General features: G+C 35.3%; 1 protein-coding gene across 2 annotated transcripts in view; it reads right to left on the bottom strand.

Moving 5' to 3' along the window:
- The window catches only part of tcf3a (transcription factor 3a), a 46457-nt gene extending 34482 nt beyond the window's left edge, over positions 1-11975 (bottom strand). Inside the window, exons 1-3 of one of the 2 annotated variants that reach the window (XM_079379117.1) lie at positions 11423-11975; positions 8745-8876; positions 7826-7889 (exon numbers count right to left, since the gene is read on the bottom strand). In XM_079379117.1, the coding sequence (XP_079235243.1) occupies positions 7826-7889; positions 8745-8798 (118 nt within the window). In that variant the 5' untranslated portion in view covers positions 8799-8876; positions 11423-11975. The remainder of the gene's footprint in view (positions 1-7825; positions 7890-8744; positions 8877-11422) is intronic. The other variant, XM_079379118.1, reaches the window with a different exon arrangement.
- Positions 11976-13137: the final 1162 nt, after the last annotated feature.

The following is a 13137-nucleotide window of genomic DNA, read 5'->3' as shown; positions in this document are numbered from 1 at the left end:
CTAATATTTATCCATAAGGTGTTAAATTATTAACTACATTAACAGCCATCAAGAATTCATTTAAAGTTCATCAAACCGCAAAAACCGACAGTTAAACATCAATATTGGCTAATACAGTATATATCCAATATTAACTGATATACTCCAAAAAATAGGTGACGAAAGACAGCTAATACTGTGAAATATGGCGTGAGAAACAACAGGAGGGTGATGACATATCAGCACAGTATGAAAAAACCCCTTAAAAATAGAGGTGATCCATATTCATAAGCGTACTGAATATTCACTCCAATTAACAGAACTGATTAGTGGGTGGAAAAGTGAGAAATTCATTCAGAAAAAGGCCCTTTTCCTCTCCAGATGGCCATAAAAATCTCTTTACATTAAAAGCGAATGGCTGGAGTTATGAGACATTCCCCTCCGCACCTGAATAAACAAAACTTTGCTCCACGAGCCCAATAAAAAGCATCTGCTGTGTGTTTGGGCGTCTAATGGCTCCAGCTGATCCGCAGAGGCCAGCGACCTCTCCAAACCACAACCACGCGTTATGTACACCGCAAACAGGTAGAGCATGTCGATATGCACGATTTCAGAAAAAATAAATAAAGTCAAAGCTATCAAACAAATCAGATCAAAGTTTAGGAAATATGTCGTGTTATATTTGTCTAAGTTCCAGCTCTGCTTACTCAGTCTATTAAAACACTCCTGAAGGAGGTCAGATGTGTGACATTCACTTGTTAGAGAAGGAAAAGCAGCGTCTGCAAAATAATGCAAAAAAGGTCTTTTAATCAGAGGAATCATTATTTTAAAGGGGTCCTCGGATGACCATTTTACACAAGCTGACATGATTCTTTAGGGTCTTAATGAAAAGTCTATAACATACTTTGGTTAAAAATTCTCAATGGTAGAGTAAAAAACACCACCTGTACCCTGTGAAAATCAGCTCTGTTTTCAGCACGCTGATCTAGTCCATGTCCCTTTAAATGCTAAGCTCTGCTGACTCCGCCCCTCTCTTCTGAGGAGTGACGAGCAGACCACAGATGTGTAGATCTCTATTCGACCCTCCAGATACGTTGACTCAGCAACCATCTCGCATTCACCATAATAATCAATGAATATACAAAGATATACAAGCGTATAACTTGCTGTTGTGGTCAATGTGCTCAAAGATTCGCAGTCCGTTCCAAAAATGGTGGATGGCTTACGTATCACGGCCCATAGAAACAGTCAATAATCTAGCTATATATACCGCGGAACTGGCCAACTAGCACATTATTAGGAAAGGCGATTTGCAAAGATTCATAAAAAGCCTTATACTCACTTCTTCTGTAGATAAAGCTGGATCACGAATGATTCGCGCGAACATAGATGCATTTATGCACATCGGCGCATTCACTTCAAAATTAAAGTAAAGTTAATCCTCTGCGTCTTCAGCGGCTCAGATGTTGGGAGTAAATGATGGCAGGCAAAAACTTCCAAACCCTTTGTATTTTTGAAGCGTGTAAACTTTCACCTGTTTTCAAAATTTGGCATTTTCAGAGCCCCAAATTGCCATTGTTTTGTAAATGAAAAAAAAGCTTTATGTTTGTTTGTTTGATTTGAAAATGGTGTCTTGTAAACTCCTCCTAACTGAATCCCAGTAGAACTTACGATCATTAATGAGGCTTTTACATGACACCATGTGCAACAGAAAACATATGTGTTTTGGCAATGCATTTACACAACATCAGCATTTTTGGGGGTCTTAAAGGAACGTTCACCCAAAAATGAAAGTTATCATTTACTCACCCTCACCAAACCTGTATGAATTTCTTTCTTCTGCTGAACAAAAAAGATGATATTCTGAAGAATGTTTTGTTTTTTTCAAAACTGTTTGTTACAAACATGTAAAACGTTCTTCAAAATAGCTTCCTTTGAGTTCAGCATAAGAAAGAAATTTATACAGGATTGGAACAACTTGAGGGCGAGTAAATGTTTTGAAAAGAAGGTTCAAAGTGCATTTTGTTTTTGTATTAAAAAACAAAACAAAAAATTTATATGGGTGCATTTTGTATTAAAAAAATCTAGACATTTGGTCATTGAGAGCAGGTTGTAGTTCTTGATTTATGAGCAGATGAATCATGGCCGTCCTGTTGTGTCATCCTGAGCTCCACGCTACCTGCCTGCATAGACACGCTAATTACACGACACAACAGAGGCGTTAGCCGCGGCCGCGGAAGACTTTCTGTCCCGAGGGGATCGTGAGCGAGTCTGTGAGCTCAGAGTGACTCAGGACAGATATATTCACACACAAAGACAGCAGGGCTATAATTATGAGGAGAGAAACGCAGAGCCGAACGAGTCACGCTTGAGTCACGACTACAAGGGTCCCAGATACACAAACACATCAAAACATTGCATTCAAGAGATACAGCCTCTGAAACAAACACCATTTATTACTAGATCTCACTCCATCTGACTCATACGCATATCTCAAGTTAGTTTTATTTAGTCTGCATATCGAAAGTCTTAGTAGAATATAAGACATCGGACTTGTTCTTTAGGGATGGGTGCTATATTGAATATTTAAGTGAAATTATTTACATGATATAAAATCAAGAAACACAGTGAATGTTGAAATAAGCTGTTAATTTGACAAGTTAAAAATGTCCTACAGATTTCTCTGCAAAAACTGATTTTTACAATATTGCATTTTGCACTGAAAAAGATTTTTACAATATTGAACATTTTCAATCACTATTGCAATAATGGCCGTCTGGCCTAAATGATGACTCAGAAAAAAACCTTAAACCATTTCAGAGCACATACATTAAAAATAAACTTTAATATTTACATTATTATTTTTTTTTAAGTATATTTCAGGTCAAATTGGACTAGAATGAGTCGCAATATTTACCATAAATATTTTAAAGCATGCAAATATCCAAAAATGTGAAAATTAGACACAAAAAACATGATTTATTGCTAGTTCTTACTCATAAGCATATCTCAGGTCATTTTAATGTAGTATGCATATCAAAAGTCTCAGTAAAGTATATAATATGAGCCTTGTTATTTAGGGATATTGAGTATTTACAATATGTGCAATGAGTTTGGTGATATAAAATCAAGAAAAGCCATTATCGCCAGGCTAAGCTGTTGATTTGACAAGTTAAAATTTCCTATAGATTTCTCTTAGTGTTCATTTAGCAAAGCCGTGATATTTTTTATTTTTTTTAAACCGTATTTTGATTCTTGCATTGAACATTTTCAATCAGTATTGCAATAACAGGTGTGTGGCTCAAACGATGAGTCCAAAAAACCTTGAGCCATTTCAGAGCAAATACATAGACACTTAAAAATATTAAAGTAAATATTTAAAGTAAAAAGGTTCAGCTGACGGCGAAAAAAATAAATAAATAAACACATTTAGGAATCCCTGGACTATAAACAACAACATTTACTATTGTGAAAACATGACAAAAAACATGAAATATTACTAGTTCTCACTCATGAGCATATCTTGTGTTATTTTAATTTAATTTGCACGTATAGTATATAATATCAGTCTTATGTAGTAATGGTAGTATATTGAATATTTACAGTAAGTGATATAAAAACCAGAAGTTGACATGAGCTGTTAAGTTGACAAGTTTAAATTTCCAATAGAATTCTCTTAGTGTTAATTTAGCAAAACCTTTTTGCTTTTTTACAGTATTTTGTTTCTTGCATTGAACATTTTCAATGTTTGGCCTCAATGATGAGTCAAAAGAAAGTCCTCTCAGAGCAAATACATGAAGTGATACGCTGAATGTTGTCGCTGTAGCAGAAAGATGATTCTTCTTTCCTACTAAAGAAAACTCTTTGCATTTGTCTGTATTTTTAACTCAAGTTCTGCTGTTATAAATATCTCACTTATTCTCAGTTTCAGGTACTCAGTAAATGAAACTGTGGCCGGTGACAAACGCAAACGGCCTCAAACTTCAGAGCAAATCCTACTTCTTGCTGCATCTTTGTGTCATAAAACACAATAACTCCCACTCAAATCAACACAGAATGTCAAACAATCGACTAATAAATTACAAAGCGCAAACACTGGGCAGGACGTTTCACTCGCTATTCAAAGTCACAGAAAAAAAGGCTAAAAGAAAGCATGTGGTTTTAGTCTTTGATGAGCAGATACGTCTCGGCTGGATTCAGTCATAACACTCATATTCTCTCAATCAGCGCGATGGGAGTGCCGTGCAGAAACCATACGTTTCTCCACATGGCATCTATTGAGTTATGAAGAACTTTTGTCCTTTGTGTGGAGGATTGTGCCATTTGGACAAAGATCTGACTTCAAACAGAGCCGCTCACACTAGATTAAAAGAGACAGTTAACCCAAAAATCAGACCGAATAAAAGATCGTTCATGTCATTCAAACAACATTGGACACCATTAGGGATGGGTATCGTTTACATTTTATCGATACTGATACCGCTTATCGATACTATTTGGTGCAAAAAAATTTCAAGTTATTTAATTACTGCTGAACTTTAGCAGCTGTATTAAAGTTCTTCAGTCAAGAGCTGGGAGCTATTTTTCTCTTTGCGTTTTATTTTATTAACATTGAAGGAATAGTTCACCCATAAATGAAAATTGTGTAATTTACTCTCTCCAGCTATTTTAAACCTGAATGAGTTTCTTTCTTCTGTTAAACACAAGAGAAGTTATTTTGAAGAATGTGGGAAGCCAAACAATTGCTGGTTCCCAGTGACTTCCATATTTCTTTTTCCTACTATCAAAGTCAGTGGGGACCTGCAACTGTTTGGTTGCCCACATTCTTCAAAATATCTTCTTTTGTGTTCAGCACAAGACAGAAATTAATACAGGTTTGACACAACATGACAGTGAATAAATAATAACAGAATTTTCCATTTTTGGGTGAACTACCCCTCTAATGATAATCGGCAGCATGCTTAGTACTGTCGCTTTAAGAGCTGCACGCATCTGTTTTTCTCTCAACTGTTTACTTTCACTTTAGACATAACTAACTGTGTTTATATGTAAACCTTGTGTGTTTTTGACAGTATTAGCTAAGCAGGATAGCTAAGTAATCAGGTGCTGTCTGATTGGCCTTGTACACAGGCTTCAGGTGTACGCTTTTAAAGCAGAAGTTAAATTTACTAAACTAAAAATGAAAATAATAAAGCACAAACTGAGTAAAAAGGCTATTTTGATAACCCCAATTACACTTTACAGTTAGTGCTATCATACAAATACACTTACTTGTAGGTTTAACATTCTACATGCGTCACATTTATTGTCCAACTACAAATATTTAAGCAAAATTTATATTTTAGTCATAGTTATTGCGCTCCTATTTCATTGCGCTCTGTCTTTTTGGCGCGCACCGGGGCTCGTTCTGAATGAAGTCTGTGAAGTTTAGCGGAGAATCGCAGAGCAAAACCCCATGCACTTCTGACAGCAAAATGGAAATATTTCCATGGCTTTCTAACATTTACAGATGGAGAATATACCTGTGAACACATTAAACAGCATGAGTTGCATCTGTCAGCGGCACACGCAGCCTTTCTGTCAGAGCATCTGACCGGGCGAGCACGAGGCGCTTTAAACTGAAACTATAGACTACAATATCTTACGAGTTTTTGTTTTTAGAGCCCTTCATATAAAGCTTGTCACATGTTAAGAACAAAGTATTATGCACTTTCTTTTGAGTGCGTGTTCTTCCTAGATATTTTTTTTTTCAGATGCGCTAGTATCAAACTACTGTATAATCGATATTAAAGGTATTGCTTCATACCGTATCACTTATAAAAAATATATCGATATATCGTACAAACTCGATATACTGCCCAGCCCTAGCCGGGAGATACAGCAAATACAGCTCATTGCTGTATCGGTAGTCCGGTATTGACCCAATTACGTACCGGTCCAAAAAAAATACCAGTTCTCAGGACCCATCCCTAGACACCACTGACTATCATTGATAAGAACAGGGCATTATGAACTTTTTTCATTGAATGGTTTAATTAAATTTTAGTAATCAAAAAGCATGTCTAATTAATTGAAATCACAAAATGTATACAATTTAAGAACCATTAAAGGTTTAAAAAGAATTTAATTTTTATGGCCCTATGAAGTTTTATTTTACCCAAATTTAGTGTTTTTTACCATTTAAATTTTTCTGGATTCCTTGTTAATGGTTTAATAAATCTTAATAATCAAAAAGCGTGTTTAATCAATTCATAACATTTTAACAATTTAATAATTCATTATTTTTCTCAACAATATTGCCCTATGAAATGGTGTATTTTTCAAAAGAATTTCAGAAAGTGTTGTCTGTTTTTATTTTTTACTGGATTTATGGTTTAATACAAATTTATTATTAAAAACAGTGATGATCAAATGAAGGCATAAAACATTTTAATGGCATGACAATTTAATTTATTATTTTTTTTTTTTTGGTGACAGTTGTGTTGTAGAATAGAGGTTTACTGTTAAAATTAAAACATGGAAGAAAAATTGTGCAATACTCAAAGAGTTTAAAGGAATAGTTCACCCAAAAATGAAAATTAGTCCAAGATTTACCTCACCCTCAGGGCATCCTAGGCATGTCTGACATTCCTCTTTTAGACGAACACATTCGGAGTTATATTTGACATTGTCCTGTCTTTTCCAATCTGTATAATTGCAGGGAATGGTGCCCCTGTTTCTGAATCCTAAAAAAAATATCCATCCATTATAAAACTACTCGAGGGTGAGCAAATCTTGGACTAATTTTCCTTTTTGGGTGAACTATCCCTTTAAATTTTATTTTATATTATTATTTGTACTTTGAAGTGTATATTCTACAGCACAACATTAATATATTTCACAATTCACAGTAACGTGTCACAAATTCTTCAAGTTAAGCTGAACTTTTATTTTGACAGGTTGTCATGAAGACTGAGACTTCACATTAAAAGACTTTTTGCAGTTTAATATTTACATACACAGTGAATGGATCAAGCCCTAATTTTAATTTATCCATTGATAAAAAAAAATAAAGAAAATGGCCAAATTCTGTGTTATACAGTTTACTACTAGCAGGAATATATGACGTCACAGTCTAATGCTTCTGTTTTAGATTAATACAACATTTTTATATAGTAGTCAACATCTGAAGTGGATCATAACCTTTCAAAGTTGTCCTAAAACCAAAACAATAACCGTTCTTGTCTTAGGACAACTTACTTTGATCCACTTCAAATGTTGACTACTGTATATAAATACATACATAAAAAGATCTCGGTGACACTACAAAATAAAACAGCGCGCCTTCTGAATTAAAGTTTGTTTTAGTTAAAGTGTAAATGGTGAAAAGTCACCCATTCAACCGAAAAACCTCTGATTTCAATCTAAAAGAACGCGATTTCTGAATGTCTCTAACGAAGAGAGACTCCATTTGGGTGAGGCGGTGCAGTTGGCGGGGGGCTGTATTGCGTGTTGTTTTAATGTTTGTTGACATTGTTCGCAGGGGTGAGAGGACGACTATCATTTCCCATCATCCCCTCCTCCCCCATGATGGAGGGTCGACAGCTGAGAACATGAAACAGCGAGAGCAGGACGGATCAGAATGACGAGGATTAAACAGGCTTCGCAAACACTCAGACCCTAACGACATCGACACGTGTGCCGCGTAAGAAAGTTCTGCATGTGGGATGTACCATGTTAAAATCCATTTTACAAAAACGTGAAAGCCATCTGCAGATTATATCATTTTCTCTGTATCCTGAATTTCTCTGTATCCGTTTCTATAATCAGAGTAGTAACAAAATCAAAGTGAGCAAATTTAAATTACCAAACTGACTGCTGGGTAAAGTAGGGCCTCGGTTCTTCCCGTTTGACACCGGATGAGGAAACATCTACCGAAGAGAGAAAAAAATTATATTAGCAGAGAAAATACACATTGCTTCAAAAAAAACAACATTATATGCGTATTACAGATCTTATACATCAGTAATTGTTCACAAATAACATTTTTCATTACATTTTATTTTTCAAAATGTATTTGTGTTTTATATTATTTTTTCAGGTTAAAATTAAATGTAAATTAAATGTTTGTTCTTTTAATTAATTACAGAGTTTAAGAGTATAATTTTATTATAATTTATTTATAAGAGTTTATACTAAATCCAAGTAAACCAATTAATAAAAAAATTTAAAAAAGTACTTAAAATAAATGTTAACTTAAAGTAAAATATAAAAAACTGCAAGGCAACATTTCTCATTTTCATTTAGTTGAACATATACTAAAATTAGATAAAACTGGAAAAATAATTAATGACCATATAGAAAAAAAAATCTACTATAAATGATAAAAACGCATCAAAATTATCCAAACTTTAAGTAAAATTCAAATGAAAATATATATAAGAAAAAAAAAAGTATAAAAATCTCTTTAAAAAAAAAAAAGAATAAAAACTGATATGGTATGATACACACACAACATTTCCTATATACATACATTTTCTATAATATATTGTTTTCATTTTGGGTCTATAACACAGAAAAAAGGCAATAATAATAATAATAAAAGGTACAATATAATAAAAACACGTGTGTGGCCTAACAACAGCCTTTAGTTATGACTACCATACAACAGTCACAACACAGCACAGTTTCTTGCACCTTACTGCATATCACACTGCTTGCCATTAGATGTCAACTATCCATAAACATCTGCTTTTAAAACCAGCAGAAGAGTCTCTTTGACTTACAACACTGAAATCCAACAAGTCGTTCAGCTCCATGTCGGTCCCCACCGTCGCCATCCTGATCCTGTGTGTTCTTGATCTGCTTCTCTCGCTCGACGTCTCTCTTTCTCTCTCAGCTCAAACAGGTTTATGATCCTGCAGGGAAGGAGATGCATAATAGACAAGCGTGCTTTCAGATCATCTATGAACTCTGGGCCTAGTAATCAAATCTGACGTGAATGCATACGATCCAAAATAATCCGACTGCCATCTGAAGAACTACTCTACATTACAGACCTGCTGTAATAGTGTGTTTTCCCAGAATGCACCACATCTGAAGTCGGTTAACCACCTAAAGAGACCACCAGCGAGTCTCCAGTCCAGCGCTCGAGAAATAACCACCCAGTTACCCACATCTAGAGTATGGGAACTAGTTAGCTGCACAAACAACTATGATTCCTAGAATTAAACGATGCATGTGTAACATTTCCATAGCATGGAATATCTATACATGGAACATTTTTTATAGATAATAGGGATGCAAGCTCTTATATATAACATTTTGTTTTAATTTCTATGCAATACATGCTTTTCAATCTGAAATAAAAAATATGAAACATTTCGGCAGCTTTCAGAAGACAAATGTCACGTCACGAAGAACTAAAAGCAAACGAAGCGCTGCGATTTTACACTTTTCCTTAATTCATGAAGCAACTCGATCATCAGCACTGCATCACACAGACACAAGAAAAGTGAGAAGCCTTATCCAAAAAATACTTTTGTCATCATGACTGCACCAACAACACCTTCACTGGAATCATAATCAGCACCTCCATTGATGATCAACAGGTAGATGACTGAAACATTAAAGATCACAAATGCTACAATGAAGCCAGCACAATAATGGATTTACTTTCACTTTTGGGATGCACAGTTTACACTGACAAAAGAATATCAAAAAGTGCTTGGGGCATGTAGCATGGAAAGACCATGGAGTATGATTATACTGTGATGTTTTTAAATGCAGCCTCACCAAGGCTCCATTTATTTGTTCAAAACATATACAGTACAATCAGAAAACTGTGAAATATTGTTACAATTTCAAATAATTGTTTTATAAGTGAATGTGTTAAAATGTAATTTATTTCTGTGATCAAAGCTGTATTTTCAGCATCATTACTCCAGTCTTCAGTGTCACATGATCTTCAGAAATCATTCTAATATACTGATTTACTGCTCAACAAACATTTCTGATTATAATCAATGTTGAAAACCATTGTGCTGCCCAATATTTTTGTGGAAACTGTGATGCATTTTATATTTCAGGATTCACAGATGAATAGAAAGTTCAAACGAACAGCATTTATTTGAAGTTTACAATTTTGTAACATTATGAACGTCTTTGCTGTCCCTTTTGATCAATTTTAATGCATCCTTGATGAATAAAAGTATTAATTTGTCTTAAAAAAGCCCCTGATTTTACCTAAATGCTTGCATCTGCAATGGAAATACCATGGTTTTGAGAGCAAACAGCATTGGGAATAAAATCCCAAAAAGTACTACACCATTTTTGAAGATACAGAGTAAATAGAAATACCATGGAATTGTAGGCTATACATTTCAAAACAGTGGGTAAAATAATGTTTTTGGGCAAGTATTTTAGTATGAATAGATGTTTTTGACATTTATGTTACATGGCACCAGTGTATGACCATCATTTGGAGTCATTTTGGACATGTGTCATGACATTTCTATTGATTTGTTTACTTGTAGCATGAAAATACATGCAATATCTTTAAAGAACAATGTAAACACCACATGAACATTCAGCACTGCTATATTATATATGTATATACATATACATACATACACTGTGATATCACTACACCATGGTGTTACCACAGTACTTCTACAGCACGTGCAAATGTAGCATTATAGATCCAACATCCAAAATATGAAAATAACCCATAGGACTCAACGCAAGCTTGATCAGCAACAGGCCGAAACACATGAAGACTTCAGGCCACGTTCACCCTAGATAGTGAACAAGACCCCCCACCCCCACCCTCTCCAACACAAAGAAACACACGGTCCTCGACACAAAGTTTGAAAACTACACAAGAAACACACCATCTGGGAGAATAGAGATAATCAGAGTATGTAAACACCTCCACTAGTTTTCCAAACAAGAAGAGATAGGAAAGCCATTCCAAAAGTGGAAAAAATAAAAGTTATTTCCCAAGAAAAGTCAAATAAACAGACCAGGACATTAGAAGAACTGCGAATAGCAGGAAACTCCTAACACAACAAATGTAAAACGCATCAACCGAACTTCACAGATGACTTTATTCAACCCAAGTGCAAACTTTCATCTGTTATAACCATCAAAAACTTTAAATACCCCAATTGCAGCAAATATACAAGCGAAAGAGGCAGCAGATGTTCTATAAAGTTGTAAACACACAGTTACTGTGGTAAAAACGAGCTATACAGGGGTTTTAAACTTGACATTGTTGCCAGTATTGAACAAAGAAGCCGTTTCCTCCGGACTCGAACCCCGCACACACACCGAAGCTCAGAGACAAAACACTTCACACACATTTACTGTGCAAAAAAAAGTTCATTAATCACAACACACGCGGTAAAGTCAAAAACGTGCACGTTTACTCGTGTAAAATCCGATAAACGCGGTAAATACTCACCGTTCCTCGCGTCACGCGTGCGGCATCCAGCGGGAGAGAATAGCGCTTCAGCCCGAGAGGAAAAACAGAAAAGTTGGGGGACAAAATTTCCCCCCTCCGCGCCTCAGGTCCCGCTAATAAACGGTACAAAACGCGTCCAATTCCCCGGGAAACGCGAACAGTCCGCGTCGAGTGTTGTTACAATGTAACCGCGCACAAATGTAACTCTGACTAAAGTTCTATTCTAATTCTTTTGAGCGCTACAAATGTAACATCTCATCTTCCGAGGAGACATTTTAGCACCGTCCACATTGTCAGCCCCAGCAGTGTATCCCTCCGCGCTGAGAGGAGACGTTATAGCGGTGTCTGATTTCAAACGCCCAGAAAACTAGGACTGGGTTTATGACGCGATTACTTTGATATTTACCATACACTCAACACAAATAAACTGCGAAATAATGCGGGCAACAGTATATCTCACTTTATCGTAATATGAGCAGGATTTTGCTGTAAAATGCGCCGTACTAGACTAACGCGCGGAATGAGACGACGCACGGTTAAAGACAGATGGACTGAGAAACAGTGCGAAATGGAGCGATAGACCCACCGAACTGGCCAATAGGGTTCCAGAACCGTTTGATTGACATATTCGGTGGCCAATGAAAACACGTTTAACACTGAAGCCAAACCTCTCTTCCCTGCACACCCTACCCAGGTTTTAAAAGAATGGCAACAGGAAGCCATGGAATACTGTGTATTTTTTTTGTTTTACGCAAAACGTTTACCGCTTATTCAGCGATAGAATCGTGATCGCAGAAATTCATATTCAATTCAAAATTTCTTCGGATCGAATTAAAATGCGGCAGAATGATAACAGCTAGGCACATGTAAATAAACAAATAATAAATACATAAATAGGCTAAAACACCCTGACAAAAGTACCAAGCTGTTTAGGGATCACAGTACCATGATACTCATTGGAATATCATGTAAATAGGAGTATGAATAAATATGGTAATCAATCAAAATCATGCTATGTTATGTGAAAATATAAATAACACTGGTAGCCCCACACAGCAAAAAACACACCAAATATATATTTGAAATATATGCTAAATATGTGTTGTAAACAGTGAATCTCAATTAAATATATTTTCGAAATTTTAAATATATTTTACGTCAACCTTAACAAACCACAATGTATTTTAGAGGCGAGAAAACACTTAAATTATTGCCGTTTTAAAGCATATTTATATATTTTTAAATATAATTAAAAAAAAATGACCAGAAAACATATTGGTAGAAAGTATATTTAGGTATATATATTTTGAAAAATACTTTATATATATTTATTTAATATTTAAAGATGTACTTCTGTCAAAATATATGGGCCGCCACACTACTATATTGAGAAACTGGAAATGGTTGTTAAGATAAATGATCCAGTAAACTAAAATGAGTTTATGGTTTATAGCTATTTATATACCTATAGATCCCACGGCTCTTATTTGAGATAACATATGACATGTTGATATGCTTTCAAAAGCAATAAACCGGTTTCTTTTTTCACCTTGAGTTTGTTAAAACAGCTCGCTGGTGTAAAGGCAGTGTTAGCACTTCCTAAATCAATCTTAGATTCGGAGAGCTGACGCCTCGGATAATCTAAAACTGAATGAGCCATAATCAGAACTGAAGCGAAGCAAATGGCTTCTGGCTGGAGGTGTGAACAGGACTTT

The sequence above is a fragment of the Barbus barbus genome (genome assembly GCF_936440315.1).
Source record: "Barbus barbus genome assembly, chromosome: 26".
NCBI classification, from domain to species: Eukaryota; Metazoa; Chordata; class Actinopteri; order Cypriniformes; family Cyprinidae; genus Barbus; species Barbus barbus.
The sequence above is the reverse complement of the archived record's forward strand: the minus strand, read 5'-3'. Positions and strand labels throughout refer to the sequence as shown.